The sequence below is a fragment of the Atractosteus spatula genome, chromosome 6 (genome assembly GCF_055471065.1).
Source record: "Atractosteus spatula isolate fAtrSpa1 chromosome 6, fAtrSpa1.hap1, whole genome shotgun sequence".
Taxonomy (NCBI): Eukaryota; Metazoa; Chordata; class Actinopteri; order Semionotiformes; family Lepisosteidae; genus Atractosteus; species Atractosteus spatula.
Window position 1 is genome coordinate 6,882,051 of NC_142711.1, and position 24,539 is coordinate 6,906,589.

At 36.2% G+C, this 24,539-nt stretch overlaps 1 protein-coding gene across 1 annotated transcript in view; it reads right to left on the bottom strand.

The window, feature by feature from the left end:
• The window catches only part of dok6 (docking protein 6), a 109,899-nt gene that overhangs the window by 38,625 nt on the left and 46,735 nt on the right, over positions 1 to 24,539 (bottom strand). The window contains exons 2-3 of the mRNA XM_088919650.1: positions 21,798 to 21,905; positions 6,446 to 6,560 (exon numbers count right to left, since the gene is read on the bottom strand). Coding sequence (XP_088775776.1) covers positions 6,446 to 6,560; positions 21,798 to 21,905 — 223 coding nt within the window. The remainder of the gene's footprint in view (positions 1 to 6,445; positions 6,561 to 21,797; positions 21,906 to 24,539) is intronic.

Genomic DNA, 24,539 nt, shown 5'->3' on the forward strand with positions numbered 1-24,539 from the left:
TATGTATTGGAATAATGTTTCATTTTGTTTAATTACAAATGTATTTTTAAAGTGAATATTTTAATCAAACCTTTAAAAATTTAAACCTAACAATTTTATGGGTAAAAAATTCTACCCATCAGTAAAAGCTGCAAAGAACAATTAAAAATCGCAAAATGTACAGTAGATTGCTTCAGGAATTAAAACCTGTTACCCATACAGTATGTTAACTTCTTTTCTTCTTAAATTTCTTCTTAAAAACACCTCTAAATGGTTAATGCGAAGATTCAAAGAGGACAAGTTCAATCAAAGCGGAGGTAATGAGGAATAGTATTTCCTATGCGCTACAGTATGTAAGGAAGCTTTGTAAAGACTTATTAAAAACACAGGCCATGTGAATACATACCCATATGATTGCAAACAGTTAGCTTGTAATTGTACTTGTGTCAGATTGGAGTGTTCTTCTTGTAAAGGGCCAGCGTTTTTGTTTTTTGTCTCTGAAGATATGTCACTAGGAGACAATGTAATAAGTCAGGGAGCAGTCTCACAGCATCTGGCAGTAATTAAATTAGTGTGAAGTGTGAAGTAAAGGTTGTAATATTTCTAAATGAACAACTTTAAGATAATATTATGTACAGTATAAGAATCACTATTGAAATATTGTAGTGACATGCAGAATCTAAGGCTAGTTATAATCAGTTTCTTGAAATAATTGCAAAAGGTGCTCTGATCTTTTGAAAGAGCCTTCTCGAACTTAACAGACTAATATCTCTTAACTAAGCAACTTTTGATTTCAGCAAATATTTTTGCCTTATTTTCAAAGCAGTTATTTTTAAACAAGACTTTCTTTGTTAGGTGTTAAAAAACTCATTTTACATGAGGCCACAAAAAATATAATTCTGTGGAAAAATAAATTAGTCCTGTTTCATTCTGAATTCCCAAGCAGCATTTTGACACTCTTGCTACTTCTTTGTGTATCTTAACCTGACAGGTTTAAGTGCAGTAACTTGGTTAGGATATCCCTGATCATAGGGTTCAGTTAGTAGATAATTGAATCACTACGCAACTTTTTCTCCAGCTCAGCAGATCATCTGCAGTATGGATGAGCAGGTAGATTATGAGATTTCAAAAGGTTTATTGGGCTCAGCTGTACATCTCTATAAGTGGCTTGAGGACAGAGCACAGCAAATGACAAACTGCAAGGAACAATTTTAAATCACCAGGGCAGACAGGAATTATATGCAGCTGCAGGATCCAAAGCAGAAAAAATGTAAGCTGAGTTATTGTACTAAGGATAAACTTGCCAAAAACCATGAAGACAGAAACCTACCTTTCTCAGACACGTGCTATGGTCACTTATCTATCATTTAACCAGTTCCAAAAAACATTTCATAGAACTACAAAGTGAAGGAGCAGAGTGGTCTACAAGTATAATAGTATAACTATAACACTATAACTAGTGGTAGAAGCAGGCAGAAACGGAGGTTCTGTACAGTATGTGTGGAGCTGCTGGGACTGTAATGAGTCAGTGAGCGGCAGATGTAGACATGCACCTTAACTCAAAAGACAAGACATCTACAGCTCAGCGTGCCGCATGTAAAAGCTGAATTCAGCTAATAAAATAAACAAAAAACAGTGATATTTATTGCACAGACAGAATACAGTACTTGTGTTTGTTTCTCTTAAATTGCATTTATTTTTCACCGCTCACCACCTTACTGTTTTACTTGCGATACTATTTTATGTGACTAAAAAACACTGCAGTATATTCCTAAGGAGAAAAAAGACATGGATTTTATTGCACTCCTTAAGTCATCAAAATAAAAAGAAAGTTATTACTGAAATGGATCTTGTCATAGTCTGATATGAAACTGGAATCTGCTTGTGTTCCTTAATAAGAAAACTAGTGGGAAGTAAAGGTCTTATTTCCAGTCCTCCAAAGAAATCATTACATGTCCCTTACTTGATTACATTTTGCTGTGTGCTTTCCACATTCTGAAGTGAAATGATTTTCTAATATAAAAATAGTTTTCTCCTCCAAATGTTCCTTGAAATACAGATTCTTAACCTCCTGTGGATAGAGGAATCCCCTTTCAGGAACTCTCTTTAACACAACATCAATCTGAAAATATCTAGTTATTAAATAATACAATAATCAATGACAACATATTAAAAGCAGAAAGTCTTACCAACCGATTCACTTTAAATGACTTTTAGAGTAAATGATCTGAGAAACTGTGGCTTTTTCTCATGGCTTGGGTGAGCAAATGTTTGCAAACTGAAGTGCTGGGGAAGGGTTCTGAACTTGTACTGTAGCTGGAAAGCTGTCAGTTCAGATCTCATTGAAATGCTGCTGTTATGCTGTTACTCCCTTGAGTGAGGAACCTCACTCATTGCATCATTGATATGATCATTGATATTGATAGGATCATTGCATATGCATTGGAATTTACACATACAGTAACTAAAACACGCAGCTTTATACTGTAAATAACGTATAACTGTAACTTTAAGTTTTGTGGACAAATGCCACAGTGCAGTTCAGGAGAAGAGTTTTAATTTGTTACGAAAAAGGCAATTTTCCAGGGCACACCCAAGATGATGCACACAAAGTGTATTATTATAAGTTTTATTTTCTGGGCAAGAAAACCACATTTAGAAACTCCTCATGTTGTGTTGAAAAGAGAGCACAGGCTAATTCACTTACAGTACATTTTAAATATGATATGGCAAATCCTTCCATCAGTTCAGATGCAGAGTGAAGGTGGAAGTCATTTCCCATAACATGTTTGAAGAGGCTCATATGTAAAAAGATATTGGGTGTCTTTTTGAAAATGTATACGCTTCCCTTTCTACAGCTTGATCCCTGTTTTGTTTTGAAAGTTCCATGGTTTTCATAGTTGAATACTTGCTTGAAAGTCATTTTCAGACTGAAGTACCTTACAGATACAGGGGTATTTCACACATAAAAATGTACTGTATAAATAGCTTTTGATTAAGAAATCCTAGTCCTGAAGACTGAAAACAATGACTTACTGTAAACATTATGGACTGTTTCTATAAAACATAGCACTATTTGTCTCACTAGCATCAGATTCCCAGTTGCCTCAAAGACAGTATTTTATTTGCCATTAAAGACAGTCTCGCATGTGTGGAAAGGGAATATTTAAGCAACTAATAATTACTCTAGTTTATTAGAATTGAATTCGCTTGCCAATTATATAATACAGCCCTTGGACCTCATATCCAGTTATGTGGTCCTGACTTTCAAAGCTTGGTGAATGCACACTGCTGTGTACAATGCAAAACAATTAGTTAAAGCAAATCCCTACATGAAGTCAATAACCCATTTGAATCAATTTAACTTGCTTTTAACCTAATTTTATGGAAAACAAATAATCCATTATTATTGCTTATAGGCCAAGATCCATACTGAAAACCCGTATGCTTATTTTGCAAATCGTTTCTACTAATTTCACCATTGTGCCATAAATTATATGATCCTGGAACAAACTCATGTTTTTATTTTTTTTAATGTAATGTAATACAGTGTGATTTCAGCATACGTTGAGATCTTGAATGTAATTTTGAGAGTTGAGTGCTGATGCTATTGGAAACTGGTGCAGCCTTAGTGCAGCCTATTGATAGAAAACAGGATCTCTGTGGAAGAGGTGTCTGATTACAAAAGTGATTCCTCTGGATAATGATTAATTTTCATTTGTGGTTCATACAAGGATCACAGTTTCTACAAGGATCACAGAACAGCTTGTGAAGTAGAGAGAACCTGAGAGTTATATAATATGACTTTTTCTCAGATCTGAAAATGTCTGTTTAATTCTGTGTTTCTGAAATGTAGAGTAAAATAGCAGTGGGTAATATAGAAAAAAGTAGCACAAAACAGATTATGTGCATGTTTACAGTGATCAATTTGTGTTTGTGTAGGACAAAGCTTTTAGGTTTATTAATAAAAACCGGCTTGCACTAGGGTTTTAATCTTTTCAACCTATACATTCCAGGCCTTTTTAAAAACAGTAATCCAGCAATCATCTGGTTCCATCCAAAATTAATATCCCTTAAATAGGTCAGATTTTTTTGGCAGATGTTAGACGTCAAAGAAAATGCTGATTGGCTCAGCAGAGTATTCTCTACATGAAAAAAGAACAGAATGCAAACTGCAATAAACAATGACAGAAATGACAAATGACAGACATTGCAATAAACAGTGACAGAAATGACAAACATTCCAACTTGTGCTGTTCACAATGGCTCTTTTATAATCAGCAGGTCATATATCATTTGTCAGTCTCTTAGAGCCAGTTTCTGATCATCTACAGTACCAGTGGCTTTGTGTTCATCTTTGAAACCCCTTTGAGATCCAGAGTAAAGTCAATAATGCCTGCAGACCTGCGAGTGTGGTTGTGTTCACCACTTAGGTAAAAACAAATGAATAAAACAATTCAATTAAGTAACTGGGACTTTGGATGGAAAGGGAATTTGGTGACCCTGCAGCCCTAAGGACTGGAGTTGCCTTCTATCCTTTCTTCGGATCAATTTCATTAATATAAAAATTTCATTACAGCAAATTGTAAAGTATGGCCTTGTAAAACATTTAGGGCTTTTTGAAGAGCCCCATCAATCTTAGCCTGGATAAGAGCTTCAGTCTTAATACTGCAGTACAAAGCAAACAGCAAGCTTAAACTAACATTTTAAAGTCCAAAGTGTATTTGAAAATACCACTGTTTATTGGATCTATTATCTGCTTTTACAGGAATAAAGCCCTTGAATGCGTATTTTATTGTTCAATAAATGAGCAAATATGTTTTTTGCAAAACTTAATATGGAACAACTGTTTAATATGGTACAGTATCTACATCTCCCAATTTATTTAAATTAAATTTGAAATACCATAAACCTTACAATTAAGCACTTCCAAAGGTAAAAAAAACACATAACTGAATACAAAAGCTGTTGGCCTCATTACAATAATGCACTTCAGTGAGGTATACAGGATTTATAAATAACAAATAACAGGTGCTTACTTTTACCAACAATGGGTGTTTTGATTCATAATGGATTAATTGTTGTAATTAGTGTGAAACTATTAATCCCACAGAGATGATTGCAGTCTGCCAAAAATTGCATTAGAGTAACAATATGCTTTCCAGGAAACAATTGTAAACAATCTAAATTGCAGTTTAGCATTTCTCAGTTTTTCGCCATAATTCCTTTTAATCTGCTCTCAATAGAATGTTAATGGTTTTGATAATTAATCACAACAAACCACTCATTGATGCTCCTGTTTAACACAAGGACCAGAAGGTAAAGGTTCAACTGTATTACACCACAAAGGCACAAAAGGGAGAAATGTCCTTGACAGTTTGAACTAACACATGTCATTATTTAAGGATACACCTGTATTGTTGACAGGTACTGTAGAGGAGATCTATTTAACTTCACCATTGCCCAAATATTCTACTTTAAAAATACAGCTTCTAATCTCTACATCTTTGTGATGCTGAATAATGAGTGACTCACAGCTTGGATGTACTGTAATCATTTTCTACCTCCTTTCTAAAACGCCATCAGTTTTGCAGTCTATGGAAAATTATATCAGCAAAACATGCTTAGAAAGCAATTCATCTTAAAAACAATAACTGACAGCGACAGAAAAATGATTTTTTTTTAAGTGGTGGCTGAATGTGCCTCTCTTCTACATGAATTTCCCCTAGATGTGCAGTATTATGCCATGTTAAGGAGAGCTAATGATATCTCAGCAGGACCAGCATGCATTTTCCATGTCAATGACTGACGTGCCTGAGAATTTCTTAAAAAGGAAATTTGAGCTCTTCATGATATTTCTGGTGCGATGCTCCATTCAGCTAAATTTAATTTTCAGGTCATTCCCACTGGAAGAGGGGAAATCATTTCCTTACCTTTTTTTAAACGTTGACACGTATCATAGTTGCATGCCCAGTGAGTACGTTACCTTTCAGTCCACTAATGCACTGCTGTATAACTCAGTGCTTACCAAATATATTTATTTCACAATGCAACATGAAGTACACTTCCTTTTTATCATTTAAACTACTTGTTTTCTAAAGTTTTTTTTTTCTCTAGCAAGTGCCTTCAGCAATATTCATTTAAGGCAGTGGCAAACGTCAGAGCTCACCTCGGCACTGTCCCACAGGGCTAATTTAAAGAGTTTTTGGAAGCCTGCCTGGAATTCACAAGTAAGCTCAATTGATACAAGGTATAATTGGACAGGGCTGCATTATAAAACAGTATCCAGGCATCTATGAAAATCAATAGCCCTAACTCCTCTTTATTTAGACGTCTACAGCAAAATGTACTTTAAATAAAGGCCTGTCTGGCTTGGTTTCCAGCACACTTTCCTAATCTATTTAAGTCTGGAGTTTCAGGAGCCACATCAGTTTCTCAAGCTGGAGATGCACTATTAATTGCTTACCTGACTCACAGGCAAATGTCTTTGACGTCTCGTCATAGAAGATAATTGTCACCGCATGTTTCTTTGTCTCTCGGGGCAGCCTGGTTATGTTCTTGATGTTATCCAGCTCAGTTATCTAGAAATTGAAGGTAAAAATATTGCTGTTACCACACTGAATTACTGTAAGAAAAGAAAAATAAAGGCTCTGGATAGTGAATGCCATGTTTATTGCAAAGCTCACTGTTCTAATGTATTAAAAACAAACTGCTACATTCTTAGCAGACATAGCTTTTAGAGTCTGACTTAGCTGGCCTTTTAATGTATTGTGTTTTCCTACAGCATACTGTATGTAAATACAAGACAAGTTTTAGTTCTCATGCATAGCAAAGAGGACAGCACTGGAAGAAGTAGGGAAGAACGTTTTGGCAACATACTTTCACATACCTGTATATGCTCAATAGATTTTAAGAGAGTACAGTATATTCCACTTATTTACTGTACATAGAAATAATTTTAAAGTCTCAGTGGGAATCAGTAGGTGAATAACATGCTATGCAGTATTATATTGTATTGTAGGGTATTGTATACCTGTTAATTAGATCTTATTGTACACTAATATTCTGTATTACTGCTTTGGGGTAGCTTAACACTGGATCGGCTTATTATTGCAGTTATCTAACATGCTTTGAGCCTGACAATTCAGTCTTCACCAACCAATTGACTCCAAGTATAGTGTAGTGCTGGACTATGCCAGCCGTTCATTAAAACTGCTTGTTCCTTTTAATTTCTGTTTATTTTTCTTTCTTCAGTTACCTTTTACCTCAGCTGCATTAATCATGAAAATGCTAACCATCACAATTCCTGAACTGTGTTTTCAGAAGTCCTTGTGGGAATGCAGAGTGATTTCATTTGAAGTCATTGTTTTGACATTTCTGTATGTTTTGGGTCAGGGTAGTGAGCTCCATGATGTTGAGCTCCTTCATATGGAAACCACATTTGCTTATTATATTCCCCCTTGACAAGTTTTGCTCTAGTTCTTTGTAAAACTTTTTCATTTAATCTTTTGTCACTGTAGTGTTGCTGTGAGCTGGCATTTGCCATCTACAGTATATGCACATAATTGAACTCCAGTATAATTTTAATTTGTCACTCTTACATTTGACAAATTGTTAGTTTAGTCATCCTTTATGGATGGCCCCTCATGGCACTGTTCCTCTCAGGAAGTCTCAGTACTTTTCAGCAGATTCCCAGTGTTCAGCTGAGCTTATCGAAGACTAGCTGCAATCTGAACTTGTTCTGATTCTGTTATTGTGTACTACAGTATACTGTATGTGAGATGGGCTTTCACTAATATGTGCTCTTCAAATAAACAAAAGTCCTAAAATGATAAGTAGAGATTGCTGCTGTTTATTGACTTTGCTATCATCAAGTACCCTTTTACTATGTGAAAATGTAAATATGGCTCCAACTGCTATTATCGGTTTTTGATGCTGGTCTTATTTGTAATTTCAATTGACAGCTTTCAGGAGTATAGACAGAATAATGAATAAACGATAGGCGCGCACACACACATAGTGTATTTTAATGTAAACGTACTTTTAATTTATCATTTTAATTTAACTGTATCTATTAGCACATTTAGCACATAGGGTGCAGCTCTATTAAAATAACTAATAATCTTTTACCTTTAAGTACAACACTTTGAAACTGTTCAAGAGGGAAGTTCAATTGCAAAACATTTTATTCTCCGAGCTTGATGTGGGAGAATGGATGAAGCAACACAAGTCTTTCTGGAGGGCTGCCATCTGTACCATCTTGTAAATGCTTGTCTGGAGTGCTGAATGATTCTTATAGCCTGTGGCTTGCTGGTTCAAATCCAGGCTGTGCCACTATTTGACTACAGCTGGCAGATTTAGCAGGGTGCCCAGCTGGACAAGCGCAGTTGCCAAGGGGTAGCTCATGGATGCTCATCGTCCTTTGTACAAGAACGATGATGCTGGTTCCTCACCAGGAAGTATTTCGTCTGGTATGCAAGTCACACCAAGGCTTTGCTATCTGGATCCAGAATTCCATAAGGAAAAAAAAGTAGATAATATACCAATATGTCATCTTCCTCACTCAGTGTGGGAGGTTGCACCACCAGTTAGGGCAGAAAATTTGGTGCCTGCTCCAAACTACTGGTTATAAAAGACATCTGTCTGAAAAAGGTAAGCAAAAGACTTAGCCAGTTTTCCTGCTTCTTATGTACTTATTTTTCATTTCATAAATCATGTAACCACAGCTGCTTTTTTGCCCAAGAACCGATGGTAAGAGAAGACTCTGCAGAGTCCAAAAAGCAAATGAATAAAAAGAATAGTTTAAGATCTAATGAATGTCTTTAGTGGTGAAGAACTCCCAGAACCTTAAATACAGTAGATTCTGACTTTAGAAACTTTACATATTTCATGTAAAGTGCACATGTTACGACCCCAAGTGTCTAGGGGTAAAGGGGTGTAACATTTAGGATAATTCTTTTGGAAGCAGGGGGGGTTTTGGTGAAGGACTAGGAAGCGTGATAACAATGGTAAGGAACTAGAGTGGTGCCAAAGGAAAGAAAATAACAAACAAAAATGGAGCTGGCTATACAGTGAGGGAAAGCTAATCTGACTACAAAAGAAAACCCGAAACACACGGTCTTCGGCATCTTCAACACCCTAGCTAACCTGCACTGACTACCCAAAACCATACAAGACAAACGGCACTCACCCGTACTAACTAGTGTACTAATACAAAATCAACTAGGTGTGTAAAGTGTACCCAGCAACCTAAACTAACCTTATATACAAAAGTTCACACAAAAACACAAGTGAACCAGGAATACAAATAAGGGAAAACAAGAGTAATCAACAGGAGCAGGGTACAAAAGAACACAAAACTTGAACATGTAACACTGGGGCAAGGTAATGACAAAACAAGGATGAACACACAAACAAACGAAAATACAAAGAAACTAACAAAAAAAACCAACAAAACAACAAAGCCGAAGCTATACAAAAATACACACACAAAGCAAAACAAACCAACAAACGAAGCCGAAGCAATAACCAGAAGCGAAGAGAAGCGATAACCAAAACCAAACGGGACCAAAGTCAAACAAAAGGCCTTTTCTTCCTGAAAGCCTCCATGTTATATAGTGAATAAAATGAGTTCTGATTGGCTGAGAGCTGATTGATGATGACATCATATTGAAACAGTGGTGTAATGGTGGGCCAATGGGGAACGGAGAACAATCAAGGGTCAGCAGTGTGGACATAACAGAAAAAACACACACAGAACACACACTGGGACGTAACAGCACAGTTATATTAGTCTCTTAACATTAGTTTTGATTTAGGAAATATTTAGAAAATATATTTCAGAACAGTGCAGAATCCACAGTCATACTATAGTATTAATGCTCAGAAGTTTTTGAATGTGAAAGCAAGCCAGATAACTGCTGTATGTGGTTAACATTTCTGTTTGTATACATTAAGAAGATTGTTGTACTGTATATATACTGTATGGTATAAAGCTGTACATGAATAAGGTTAAACTGTAGGATATACAGTAAACAGAGGGGGTAAGTAATTGAATTGTCTAACTTGAAATTTCTAAATTCACAGTTCCAGTATCTGCTTTGACTGAAAAGATTGTTTACCAGTGTGTACGAAATGGTAGATACAACCTTACTTACCAGTGTTCCTATTGAAATGTCTGCTTACTACATTTTTCCCATGAATTCAGAAAACTATTTACTTAGCTGCTATGCCTACTTCTAGGGATCCCTGGGGTACAGAGTTTATTTCCCACCTGCCTTATAAAATATTACAGGGAAACAATTAATCCAACATATATTCTTTTATTTCTTTTATATCTTACAAATAATTTTCCATAATGCTTTTTTGTCTTTGTGGTCTATCCCTTGATGAGAACAGTCTCATTGGAACATACAGTACCTGGAATAATCTGACATACAGTATGCTACTTAAAACCTAGATTATCTAATGGTTCACTACAAAATTAATTTATAGGATCTATGTAACTCCATATAAAAGATTCTGAATTCCTGAAATTGTACATAGTACACACATTTTGGAAGAAAATATGATCCTCTTTATCTGAGATACTGCAAAGAGATATCCCCTGTTCACCACTGTTTCTTTTACTGAACAATGATTCATCTTTTAAACTGTCCATTTTGCAGAAAAGAATATAGTTGGAAAGTACTACAGCACAAGAAAAAATGATAGCACAGCGCTGGCTGACCTCTGATGCTCTACCATGGCATCAGAGGACTTTGATGTTTTTGGACATTTTATTTTTGGAACTTTCTACAGCCCGTATCCATGGTGCTAAGATGCAGATAATTAGATAATTTTTTTAGCTCCTCTTTAGGAGCAGGTTGCCTTTGTAGGTGGGAATGGGGGGGGGTGTACTGTAGGAGAGCTTGATTTGTTTACTGATTTCTCATTGTTTATAAAAGAAGTAATACAAATGTTTTCAAAAAGTAAACAAAGTGCTAAATGAAGATCTATGCTGAAGCTCAGGAGGGAGGACAACAACCAAGTCACCTTCTCTTCGGCTGTCATAAATCATAATCAGATGTCTTTTCCCAAAAACTATATTTATACCATAAGTAAACCCCTCTTTTTCCATTATTCCTCCATCCATCGCCCACCCCAACTCCATGTTTCTTGGTCACCCCTCACTCCAAAGCTGTCCCAGCTTTCTCCCTGTGGTCAGGGGGCTGGACCTCAGACAAGTTGGGGAATCCAAATCTCACCGGACCTAAGCTCTCAAAAAGCCATTCTAAGCACGTTGAATTATTGTGTATCATTGTTCCCTGTGAATTAAAAAAGTTGGTGGCAAAACGGGCCACAGCAGACATAGCTTCTTCAACACCCAATTTCTGATGACCAGTAATAGGTAAACTCACCCTCACTTAATACTGTACTTTTATGAGTCAAACATCTTAAAGTGACCAGTTTACTCTGTTGAATTATTATAATAATGTGGGGACTGTACTTTTTCTATTACTGTATAATAATGTCCACTGATGTATTAAAAAAGAAGATGTATTAAAAAAAGCTCTATAAGTGAACAGCTGAACTGGCTTGGAAGAAAAAAAAATATTTTTACAACAACTTATTGAACTCTGTGGCAATTTATTTTAACTTTTATTTTTAATCTAGTCAGGGTGTGTTAATTTCCCTGTATGCAAAGAATGGACGATCACAGCATGAGTAATTTTAATGAACAATAGTTTGATTTCTGCAATTGTTTTTAAAGGAAAATGAACCTTCCAAAAGTATTCAGCATATGTTTTATTACAGTTTAGACTGAAGAAAAGTTGACCTTTGAGGCGATTATTATTTTAATGAGTTAGCACTTCGTGTAAAGTGCACTCCAATGCACTTCTTGCAATGACAGACATATAAGGTAGTTTTTCCCCAAAACAGTTCCAGGACCAAAGATCAGATGCATTGTGGCTGTTTTTTTTTCAAACCACATGGAGTAAGGAAAACAGTTCATTTGTTTTATCTGGCACTGAATTTTCAAGGGTACATAAAGCGAGCAAGTGTAAGACCTAGATTTTTACCTCACCGTTCTATGAGACTTCTGTGAGCAATTTTTATATATATACTGTATATACAGTACACATCCATGAACTATCATTAAAAACAAAGGTACTATACAACCACTATAATTACATGAACAGAAAGAAAACTGTCTTGGATCAATACATGTTGACCTTGAGAGACTTTAAATCACACCAGTAGATACATCCATAATATTCACTTCTGTATATAAGACAGAATACCATCACACTGGCAAAGGGCACAGCTTTGGAGAACGATATTAAGAGCTTCAGGCCTTTAAATATATAGATTAAAACTACCGTATCTTGATTTAGACTGTGGATAACAATACGATTAATATAAAATAGACAGCTCTGTAATCTTGCTATGTTTGTGATAATAATAATGATAATGTTGCTTTATTAGCCCTATACAATTTCTTGCATTAGGAATTCATCTTTTCACATACCCCAGCTTGCTCTCCATGAGACACAAACACACAGACAGGGAGAGAAGCTTGGGGTCAGAGCACAGGGTCAGCCATTGTACAGCACCCCTGGAGCAGCTGGGGTTAAGGGGCTTGCTCAGGGGCCCAATGGAGTAGGATTCCTCTGCTGGCTGTGGGATTTGAACCAGCAACCTTCCAGTCACAGGCACAGATCCTAAACCACAGAGCCACCGCTCTGCACCCAATTTTTTTTTTTTCTGGCAATGAAACCAAAAAGAGAGAAATGGTCAGATTCTAGAATGACAATTCTGTACATGCACTTTTACTATACATCTGCCAAATTGTGGTCTTAGGAAATCAACAGCTTTACGTTATTATTCGTTATTTATTAAGACATATAAACCTGGTAAAACCTGGTAAAATATAGTACTTACACTACTGATTTGAGATTAAAATGTTTTCTTAATGTTAATTAAGAATAACTTTCAGCATATAGAATGCAGTTTGAGAGGGCAGTAGGATCAGACAAGATGTAGACTCTTATCTGAACTATATTCTTCAGAAAGCTGTGAGGAATGACCTGTCATCTGCAGTCACCTACAGTACAGTAAGCACTTGGTATAAGGCAATTGGCAGTGTCAATTTAAAAACCAAAAAAGTGTGGATTCCATGGTTGGTTATTATGTGCTGTCTGAAGGCAATCTGTACCAGAGGGAGAGAAGTAAGCATCTTGCTGACCAAGCAAAACAGACTTTCTTGATTTAAGAAGCTTAACTGCTTGGTTGTTTAGAGAGGAAATTGAAGAAGTCTAGCGAAGAAGCTCAAAGAGGAACTTTGGCTTTGTTTGTGCTTTGGATATTTTGTCTCTTTCTTTAATTTAAAGAGTACTATATCTGTACCTTACATCTGTTCTTGTGCCTGCTTTACCTAGACCTCCCTTTCATTATATGACACTCAGCTCCACTGTGACATGCAACATATCTAGTACAGTATGTATTTCACCTTACTGATAATGTACTGAAAACGAACATGGGGAATGGAAAATGTGGGGCAAGCAGTTCCCCTTCAATATAATAATAATCCCTTGCATTTCTATGACATGTTTCTGGACACTGCACTGAAAGCGCTTTACAGGTAATGGGGACTCCCCTCCACCACCACCAGTGTGTAGCTCCTACATGGATGATGTGACGGCAGCCACAGTGCGCCAGTACGCTCAGTAAACACCAGCTTATCAGTGGGGTGGAGAACAGGGTGATTAAGCCAGTTCTTAGATGGGGAGGCCATGATTGGGAAACGCCAGGGCCAAATTTGGACTGGACACTAGGGTAACACCCCTACATTTTTCAAGAAACACCTGGGATTTTAATGACCACAGTGAGTCAGGACCTCGGTTTTACATCTCATCCAAAGGATGGCACCTTTTTTTACAGTATAGTGTTCCCATCCTTATACTGGGGCATTAGAACCCTGCATAGACCGCAGGGTGAGCAACCTCTGCAGGTTAGGTTCCACTAATACATCTTCCTGCAGCAATCTTAGCTTTCAGAGGAGGTCTCCCATCCAGATAATGGCCAGGCTCACACCTGCTGAGCTTCAGTGCGCTGCCAGTTGTGAGCTACAGGGCGATTAAGCTGCTGGCAGATCTTGTGGAAAAGTTGGCTGTGTGGCTTTCCTGGAGAAAAGACATGTCCGTATAAGAAAGATGGGGTGAAAGCGGACTTCGATGCTGAAGAAACGGCAGGCAAGCGGATGTGGGTGACGCAGGAACGGACAGAGGCCAGAGTGGCATGGATGACGGCTGGGAGACCTGTGAGGAGGCCACTGAGCTGGGGAAGAAAAGATTCTGGGACATGACACTAGCTGTAGTGAAGACTAGACAAAGCGTGTGTTTTGAGCGCATGAGAAGAGCGTGAAGTTGAGCACAGGGGCAATAGCAGAGTGTTACTGTACGTTCCGAAGGAAATTCGGCTTCTGAGTCATACAGCATACTGTATGTACAGTAAATTATGAATCTGGGTATAAATAGCCAATCATGTTTTTTTTTGTCAATGGTAGATATCAACGTGTTCTGTAGGGATTATTTTCAAGTGTGAAAGGTAATACTCTTTAGTTCCATGAGTATAATAGTTTCTGCTGAAAAGAAAACCATAAATAAATGCCCCTGTGTATTTCAATAATGAGCATTGATATAAGGTTGTTTTATTTTTCTGTTTTCACTTCCAGTCTATTTTTTAAATGTAAAACCTGTCTACCAAGAAGACATTTACTGTGTGTTTAATAAATACAAAGATTCTATTTAGAAAAACACACAGGGGAAATGTCTTATGTATTGCCTAAAAGTTACATACCATAACGTTCTGCTGTTTATGCTGTAATTTTATGGTAATGTGACTAATGTTATGGCATGTATGAATTTTGAATAGCTGTGCACCACTCTTGAATGCCTATAAATCAGGAGGGGTGCAGTTCTGAAGTTTCTCATTCCCAATTCGCCTGCCAGCTCCACAGCTTTGTATTCCGTGATTGAGTCTGGAAAAAGAAAGCCCTGGACCAAAGCCATGGTCACGAGAAAGGACTCTCATGAGGAAATGTCATGCAAACAAAGGTGATGTGGAATTAAGTAGGTTCTCACGGGGTCTTGTGTGCATTAAAAATACAAGTAAAGCTCTATGAAGCACATTTGGAACATATGAATGTATAGTAATCAGAACAGAAAATATGGTAAGTCTCGAATAGAATGCAAATTAAATTCCTTGCAAAGAAAAACAGACAGGATATTATCAGCGAAGGTATGTTATTTGTCATAATTGTAGGGCAGTGAGATTGAACACAGCTTTCCATGCTCCCCCAACCTTTTGTGTAAAGATGTGCCCCCTGTTCTTGGTATTAAATGTACCCCTATGAAGATTCCACTGGTGACATCAGGTTTGTGTTTTAATGTTTATTCAGAAGATGTCCGCCATGTTGACTTTGTCAATGCTTTTGGAGAACCCTTGATTTAAAGGTGAGGCTTTTAACTATGTATCTTAACATTTTGTTTTCCTTTTTTGCTTCTTCACATTGTGTATATGATGTGTCAATATAAGAATCCAGGTCCTAGTTGTATGAATCCTCCTTGTGCTCAGTATTTTACAATTTTAGTTAGACCTGAGGTGTTCTGGATACGTGCATGCAATACTCTGCTATTGTATCACAGTAAATTGGAATATGCTGGCTGCTTGGCCAGTCTTGATTTTTTCTGGATTTTTAAAAGTATAATTCCTGCTTCTACTGTGTTTACTAATCAGCCCATACTGCTATTGTCTATAAACCCAACTATTTTAATGGAAATGTCTGCCAGTGTCAGAAGTAACAGAACTCAAGTTAAGGATAGACATACACTATGTAAAGGGCAGCATGGTTAAGTTTTGAAAACTATCCCTGAAGTTGTTTTCTATAATGTATATATACTGTACACTCAGGATTGTCTGAATAAACAAGTAAAATTAAATTCTACACCAGAAAACAAATCACATATGTCATCATTAGGGCTGGTGATTTGGAGGTCAGCTAGAATGAAAATCAGCAGATATGCTGTTCCTCCAGGACCAGAGTTAGGCTAGTTTACTTTCAGTACTGTATGAGAATCTAGTTTATTCATATACATAAATATGAATAAATACATATACGTGTTATGCTTAAAGAATGATATCACCCTAGTCAGAAGATTCACTCCTTATCTGTACTCTTTCTTCTTAATTGTTATTTTAATATAATTATTATATATTTAATATTTTCACTTTTACTTTCACAACTTTCTCAAAATCTAAACATACTTTACTGTTATTTCCACTAAGCTTTATAACATTTATTATTCTTAAATGTTTCTAGTACCAGAATCATTTCTCCCTCAACTATTGCCCATCTGCTGCTTGAGTCATATTGTTAACTTCTTCCTTATTGAATACTTGAATGATATTTACTGTAGGTTCCTTTAGCTTTTGAGGTGCAAAAGAACCTTTTATGTATTCTATCATTCATTAAAATAATCCTGTGCTGACAATTTATTGTGCTCTTTTTCATTAACTGGATCCTGTTGTTTTTTAACCATTTATAAAGTGCATTATTTTATCTTTATACTTTAGAATGATTTCTATGAGTCTCATCCTTATAGATTGAAACTTTTGATTTTTCTACAGTGGGTTTAGATCTAAGCCTGAAACATCTTATTGATTCATAGCACTTCACCTTCCTCTCTTATATCTTTCCTGTCTGTCTGGAAGAGTTTGAACTGGATTCCAGACCACAGATTTGGTCCTACAGTATACCTCGAGTCTGTTACCTTGATAATTGAATTTATTACAGATATAAAGACTATTTACAGCAGTGATTTTGTTTGTGCCTACACATATAAAACATTGGGTTGTCACCTGCTTCGTCATGGTCATGGTATCAGCCACCTCAGCTGCAAGGAGAGAGCAATCAATTGTCATCCTAATGTTCCCAGATTCATATGTTGTTTGTTGTGTTCCAGAGCACAGAGTCTTTAGCACTTTAGCACTCTTTTGGCAATTTTGGGTTGTTCTAGCAGTAATTACAATTGACCAGTGGCTAAAATTCTGGGTCAGAAATCAAGGTGACCTGGCGCCTGCTGACTTAAGCACACCAAATCCTGGTTATTTGAGTCCAGATCATGTAGTGGAGCAAAGTTGTTTGTTAATATAATGCTGTATATGTCAATATGATGTTAATATGATGGTGGAGGAAAGAAACATAGACGTGATGAGAGGGAAGAAGAGGAAGTATTAATGTGATTAGCCAAGAAGAGTGAGAGAGAATGGAGGAACATTCTTTCTTAAATGTGTGCTTCTATCACTCCTGTGTTAAAACAAACATAATTGGACCCCTTAACAGCTTAACAACTACCACTGTATTTCCAATTTACCATTTACTCTCAAAATGTCTGAACTGGCAATGAATGGCTGGTCAATTTCAATATTATCTTGAATCTAATGAGCTCTTTAAACCTCTTCTCTTGGGGTTTAGACACAGACAAAACCCTTGTTAAGATACTTAATGATTTGCTGATGGCTTCTTATTGATGATTTTTTTTAATACTATTCTCCTTCTGGATTTGAGTACAGCTTTTGATGCTGTCAATCAAAACATCCTGCTGAGCAATGTGGAAAATGATCTGAGGCTCAGAAAATTGGCTATTGTGGCAGTTCCAGTTTCTTATCTGAAAGTCCACGTATTCAGGTTGATCCACATTGTTCTGTGACTGGATCACGCAGTTTAGTTGCACTTTAATATTTACATGATGCTTGTTAGTCAGTTTATTTGCTAGCAGAGAGTTGAGTTTTATTGTTATGTGATCACATTCAGATACTGTATGGGTAATATATTATTACTATAGATCTCTTAAGCTACATTGTGACAAGACAGTGAGGCTCCCAGCATCAGGTTTGGAAGAGGTTGATTTTGAAGTCAAACCCTTGAGGAAAGTTAGACACTTTGGTATTAATGGTGCCACACTGCATGCAACAGAACCTTCTCTTGTGCTACATCATGACTGTGGAACTCACTGCCAAAACCCATTACAGACTCAGTGACTTTTGTTATTTAAGTAAGACTCTGGAATAATACTGTAACTGGTGGGCTGTAGGTTCCACTCTCTGCTGCAAACACAACAGACTTTATCCCAATTGCTCCAGTCTACCCAGCTGTTTAAATGGAGACCAGCATTGCTGGGGGTAAACCCCGTGATGTACTGTACAGTACTTGTGTTGCCTGGATTGGTTTACTTCATTGCACTGTGCTTTTTTACATTTTACTTGTGTTGTGTCTTATGGGGGTTATTATATGAAGCTTTAATTTTCCTCTTAAGCAGTCATAAAATATGTAAAATGAATAGTAAAGATTTTAATAGATATTTGAAATTTTGCAGTCTATGTCTTCATGTTTATACTTATATTTGTTTCAAGATCTTATTTTATGAGGAACATATCTTTTACAAGCAATTGACAAAATGAATGTGTAAATTACACTCAATCAGCAATGCTTACATTGCAAAGACCTTGCAAAAAAGCATTTGTAAGCATTTAACAGTAAGGGTAGAAACTAAAGAATTTCTAAGGATTTTTTTTAAGTGTGAAAATATGCCTGTACCATTAAAACAGCCTGCTGACAGGCTGATTTCTATGACACTCTTTTGTAACTCATTCACCTGAAACTGTGGGTCACAGGTATTAATGTTGTTCTTATTTTATTTAGTGTTTTGAAATGTGTCAGCAAAATTCTTTTCACGGGAAATCTGCAGTATTCTACATAATGTCTTCTGCATAAATTGCTCATAAAATAGTAAGAATAACATTTTGTTTATTCCAGGGAAATTCTGAGACAGCAGATCTGCTTTGTTTGATTTAATTCTTAAATACGCCAGTGAACACAATATGATCAGGGCAATCTCAAGGTGCTTGGCTCTTAAGACTTTTTGCATACAAAGTAAAGACAGAACACCACCTTACCCACAGTGATTGGTTACAAATTCTTGAACCCGAGCAAGTAAATATATTCAGATATTCAGACTGTATTTCTCCTATTTTGCTATTCACTTTATCTTTTCTCTTACAAAAGAAATGTCCACACTCATATACAGTATAAAAGCTAAACCACTGCAGCTAGATGTCCGTGAGGCTTGTGCTACTACTGGATTAGGATCAGAAAACAGCAGAGGTAGTTTCTGGTAGAGCAAAAAACTTGGGACAGAATGCAGTTGCACAGTCCGAAAGGCATTTGTGGTTATGAAGGACTGAAAATGAAATGAATGCCTTGCATTTAAACAAAGATAACAGACAGAACAGACAGTTTCAAAATGTTGTATGTTTTTTTTCCGGTTTACGAAAATGTTAAATATCTAAGATTTGGATCTCGAAAATATCAAGCAGAGGATAATTCTCTGCTGAAGAGTAAAAATAATTAAAGGGTAAAAGAAGAAAAAAGGGAAAAAAGAAAAATTTAAACCAATACAGTAGCTATGAATCCTGGTGTGACTTTCTTTATAATTTTTCAATGTGGAGTTAACCTCTGTTTGTTCCTTTGCAGCTCTCTGATTGATGTAAATCTACAACCCAGCCTCCTCCACATTAAAGCTAAGATAACTGTTATCTTTCTAGAGGACACAATGACAGTGCTGGCATGTTAGCAATGTGTTCTCTACATGCAGTAGATAGCCTTGTGAATCCAGGCACAAGCAGAGGTCTAATTAAGGTGCAGGGTGGAAGCAACTGTAGTATGTGGATGATGAATCAGTTTTAGGACAAGTAAAAAAAAAATGGTTAGCTAAATTTAGCTGTCTAGGATAGATTATAGCATTATGGGAACATTTTACAGGGTACAGGCACCATCTATTGAAAGCCCATTCTTTTTTTTCCTTTTTAAGTGTTAAAGCACATTCCTCTACACTGTACTTTGATTGAAAAATTCGTATGAAAATGAATCTCACGTACAATTAGCTTCCATTGCAGAGTATGTTGTATACTGAAGCCTTGTCATCTTGTAACTCTGGGATAAACCTCTGCAGTACAGTTTGTACAACATGCAGAAGAACAAGATAACGCATTTTAAAATTTTGTGGATGCCTTGCTCAACACAAACATGATAAGGTTTTCTGAATGGGGTTGTTGGGATTAACTGAATCCATTCATGTCTTTCTCCTTTTCACGGAAACCAGTGACATGTTTAAGTTGAAATTTTTTATAGACAAATTAATCACACATTATTCATACTTTTACTTCTTAATTAACCATCTGTTAACTATGTACTTTGTAAAACAATAATCAAATATTTAAAGGCACCACCTTAATATCAAGTGTTATGGGTTACATTTATACTGTAGTTCATCACCATTGATTGCAAAGATGATTCAGTTGCGCAGACAGTAGTTATACTGTATACAGTATGTGCACTCTTAAGAATACTTAGCTAGCTGAATTCAGACAGGCTCTGAATGGTTGAGGTTAGATAATTAGAATTTATTGTGTGTACAACAGGATCACTGCCATTTTGCTGCGTATCTAAAGATGATGTAAAAAGTGCATAAACTGAGACCTCTTATTGTTCCTCCTGAAAGCATCTGACCATAGCACAACTTGGATTTAAATAAGGAGCACTCAATATGCAGGGCTTGTGCTGCACTTAGAAACAAAGCGTAGATTTGCAGTACTCAACACCAGTGAATCGCAAGTCCACGTGAGCTGTCATGACCGCTGTCATGGCGCTTTTTGGAGAAGAAGTCCGTACATCTACAGCATACAGTACAGTATACAGTATGTTTATTTACAGTAAACTAACAGTATTGTGAAAAAAACTAAAAAAATGTGTTGAATCTACTTTTGCATTCTCATTTACTGTGTCTTTCTTCATAAAAGACTACATTTGTATCCAATGTTTAGCTTAAGTTGACTTGTGTTCATTCAAGATTATTTCTAGATATTTACACGTTAAGAAGCAATTGGCCATCTGTGACTTGGAGGCAGATTGTGAGGTCTTTCCCAAGACATAAACACCAACTGCTACTGTTAGGAAACTAATTTATTTCTAGGCAGAAAGCCAGTAGAGCCACACAATCTTTCTAGGTCTTCTCTGCATTGCTTTTTTTCTGAAGAAAATATTTTTAAGGATCAACAACGGCTGTTCTTTTCCTGCAATCTTTGAAAATCCACCACATATTAACCAGACTTAAATGAAACAATAGTTTCCAAAAACACATTGCGCTGAGGATGCAGCCGAGCTCAATCCACATAACCTAGCCTACACAAGAAAAAATAAGATGAGCTCTTGGCCCTTCTTAAACCAAATAATATTTTCCTAAATTTATTTTTGTCATGTAAACACACTATGAAATGAATTTGGCAAACCTTAAAAATGGAAAAATGCCAACAGAAAAGACCAATTAAATATACAGTATTAGTTAAATGTTATATTTATTCAGGGCAATATCAGGCTTTCATAACAATTGAAAGGCTCATCAATAGATCTGAACAGTATTTTTCATAAGATAATAATGCTTTACTATCATTTTGGCTGATGTGTGAATGCAAAACATTTTACATTTGCGCCCATTTACACTGGAGGGGGCGGGCATTTTACTGGAGTAACTCAAGAGATGTACAGTACATTGCTCAAAGGGACAACTGGGACTGAAATCCCCCAACTTTTCCATTCTAAGATTGGAACCCTAACCACTACTCCACACTGCTAAATAACGGAAGGCAGAGAACTCCCAACTGAGACACATTGCCTTAAACCACTAGAGGGGAAACTGAAACAAAAAATTCCCACGCACCTTGTGAAAGTTTCGGAAATAAGCTGCCTTCTCGTCTGGAAATTTCTCTAATCGTCTTGGACCTTTACTTGATGCCTTCTTCAACACTAACCAGCATCTCCTGAAAATCTGTCAATGAAATAACAGAGATGCCATTAGGAATTTTGCAGCTTTGTCATCAGAACAAGTAATTAAATAAAAAAGGAAAGAGCAATATGCGTTGTAGCAGGGTAAAATCTATTTCCTTGTGAATCATTGGCTTATTAAGGATTCATTTTCTCAGAAATGACTGGCTCTAGTCCATCTGGCAGAGCTTATCTTTACAGTAAAAAATATATTTTCATAGTCCGCCCACGTTTCAGACTGCAACTTGAGCTTGACCTTGACATTTTCTTTCTAGGAATAGAGTAACAGATATCACAACCTCTTTCTTCAAGAAAAAAAAAATCTCGTTATCACAAGAATTGCAAAACATTTAGACAAGCAAGCAAAAGAAACAAGAGAAGTAGTTGCTTTCAGTCTATCTGATTGCATCCAGGAAACTGGGGAAGTGCCAGAGAAAACAGGGAGGGATCAAAATGTTATTGCTTGGGTATGAATCAGTGAGGTTTGTCATATGCTGCTTGGTCTCTTAATTTATCAGCACCCCGGCATTCTCCCACGGAGTGCACTGAAAAAAACGATTGTGCCAGTTAGGCCCAGTCATTACCTAAAGGGCAGCACTGAAACTACCGCCACCTTTGTTAGTCAAGACACCTGCAGGCTCACGGTCATAAACATCATCCAACGTAAGGAACACAGCTGGGCAGAGGGAAGAGGTGTAATATGTCATCTGCTGACAAATGATTTAAAACAAATTTAAAACCACTCTTCTTCTTTCAAAGTGGCACTGGGACATGATGCTTACCACCTTAGCCTCACATCTCCTGGGTCCCGGGTTCCAGTCTGTACTTGGGAATGATCTGAGTAGAGTTTCCCACCTTTTTATATTATTTAGTTGAAATATTTAGTAGAGTACTAAAGGGATCTACTGTATACTAAGATCACTGCCCTTTGCAATTAAATAATATGAATGATCTAGATTAGTCAAATTAGTCAAGTTCACCGGTGCTTCCAGAATAGGAGGATTAGAAAACATTATAGAAACTGCAAAAGGAACAACAACAAAAAACTATGACCAAATTGAGGACAAAACACCCAACAGATTATGTTAATTGCAAACAAGTGTTGAGTGTTACCTACGGGTAGCAGAAACATCAACTACACAGCACTATACAGCAAGCATAGCAACTATACAGCAAGTATAATATGAGAAACAACAAGCTTGAAGTACAGTAGGCATATCATTATCCTCATCTGACCAATGTACAGTATGAAAGTAATAGTCAAACAGGATATTAAAATATTCAGTATACAGGTAATGTAGAAGTTAAATTCAATAATGCTAGGTTAAAATTCTACAATGCACCACAAAATGTATGTAAAATCAAAATTTGTAATAAAATTATGTACAATTTTATTTCTCCACAAAATGTTGTGCTACCTTTAAATCGCTCCAAAGAATGACCAGATACATTCCCATGATCAAGGAATGCCAAACACAGAGCACAAAAAGTATTGTCTGAGTTTAGAGCAAGCTACACCCATGTTGTTGAAGCCATTAATCTGGATTCTGGAAATCTGGAAATGACTGGATGAGATCTTTGGATCAATTAGTTACAAAGTACTAAATGAGCTAGATTGGCAAAATGGTTTTCTATTCTTTGTAGACTTTAATAATTTTTGTTTTCACATTGACTAAAGAATGAACATTAAAATTGTGCATTTGAGTTAATTAATGACTGGGTACTGACATTCATGCTCCAGCAATAATGAATTACGTTAATTTCCAAATATACTGAATATCATATTTTTTATCTTTTTCATTAACTATCACCCTTTTCAGTGTGGTACTGTAGGTGTGTTAATACTGCAGTTGTGTGTTTCGCTTAATTCACAGTAACAATTAAAATTAACAAATGTGAATAATTTGTATTCTATTAATGAAGAGATGGGTATGTAAAACAAGAAAATGAAAATCACCAAAGAAACACTCTTCATAATACTGTACATCTGCACCAACCAAAGGATGAAAATAAATTATCGATGAACAGACTACAGTACATTTGAATGGTAATAGCAGTTAGTAGAAAAAATATGAATTTGCTCTACAGTATCCCATTAAAGATTTAAAACATGAATTGTAGAATATTCATTTGAGAATTCAGAAGAACTCCCTTTCCTGTCTCTGACAGCCAATCTTCATTTGTTTGATGTATGTTTACTCTTCACAGCTTTTCAATTGGATTCTTTCCATAGATAAGAATAATTTGGTATAGTCAGCTGATAACCTTCATAATAAATAACACAGACATTCCAATAATTGATTCATCCTCTTCTTATCCTCCTGATGCAAAAGATAACCTTTAAATGCTATTTAAACACACTGAATAGCTTTAACAAGAAAATTAAAAAGTCCAACTTCTGATTAAGGTACTAGGAAACTTAGACATTATCTGATCTTATACTGCACAGGTTTTATTTTCACAGAGGAAAAAAAAATCATATGTCTCAAACTAGTGGGTTAAGAATACATGAAAAATGAGCAGGCTAATCAACAATTAAAATCAATAATTACAACCCTCCATTGTAAAAGATGCTGAGAATATATCCGAGCTGTTGGTGACAAATAAATATTTATTAACACTAATAATAACACAAATT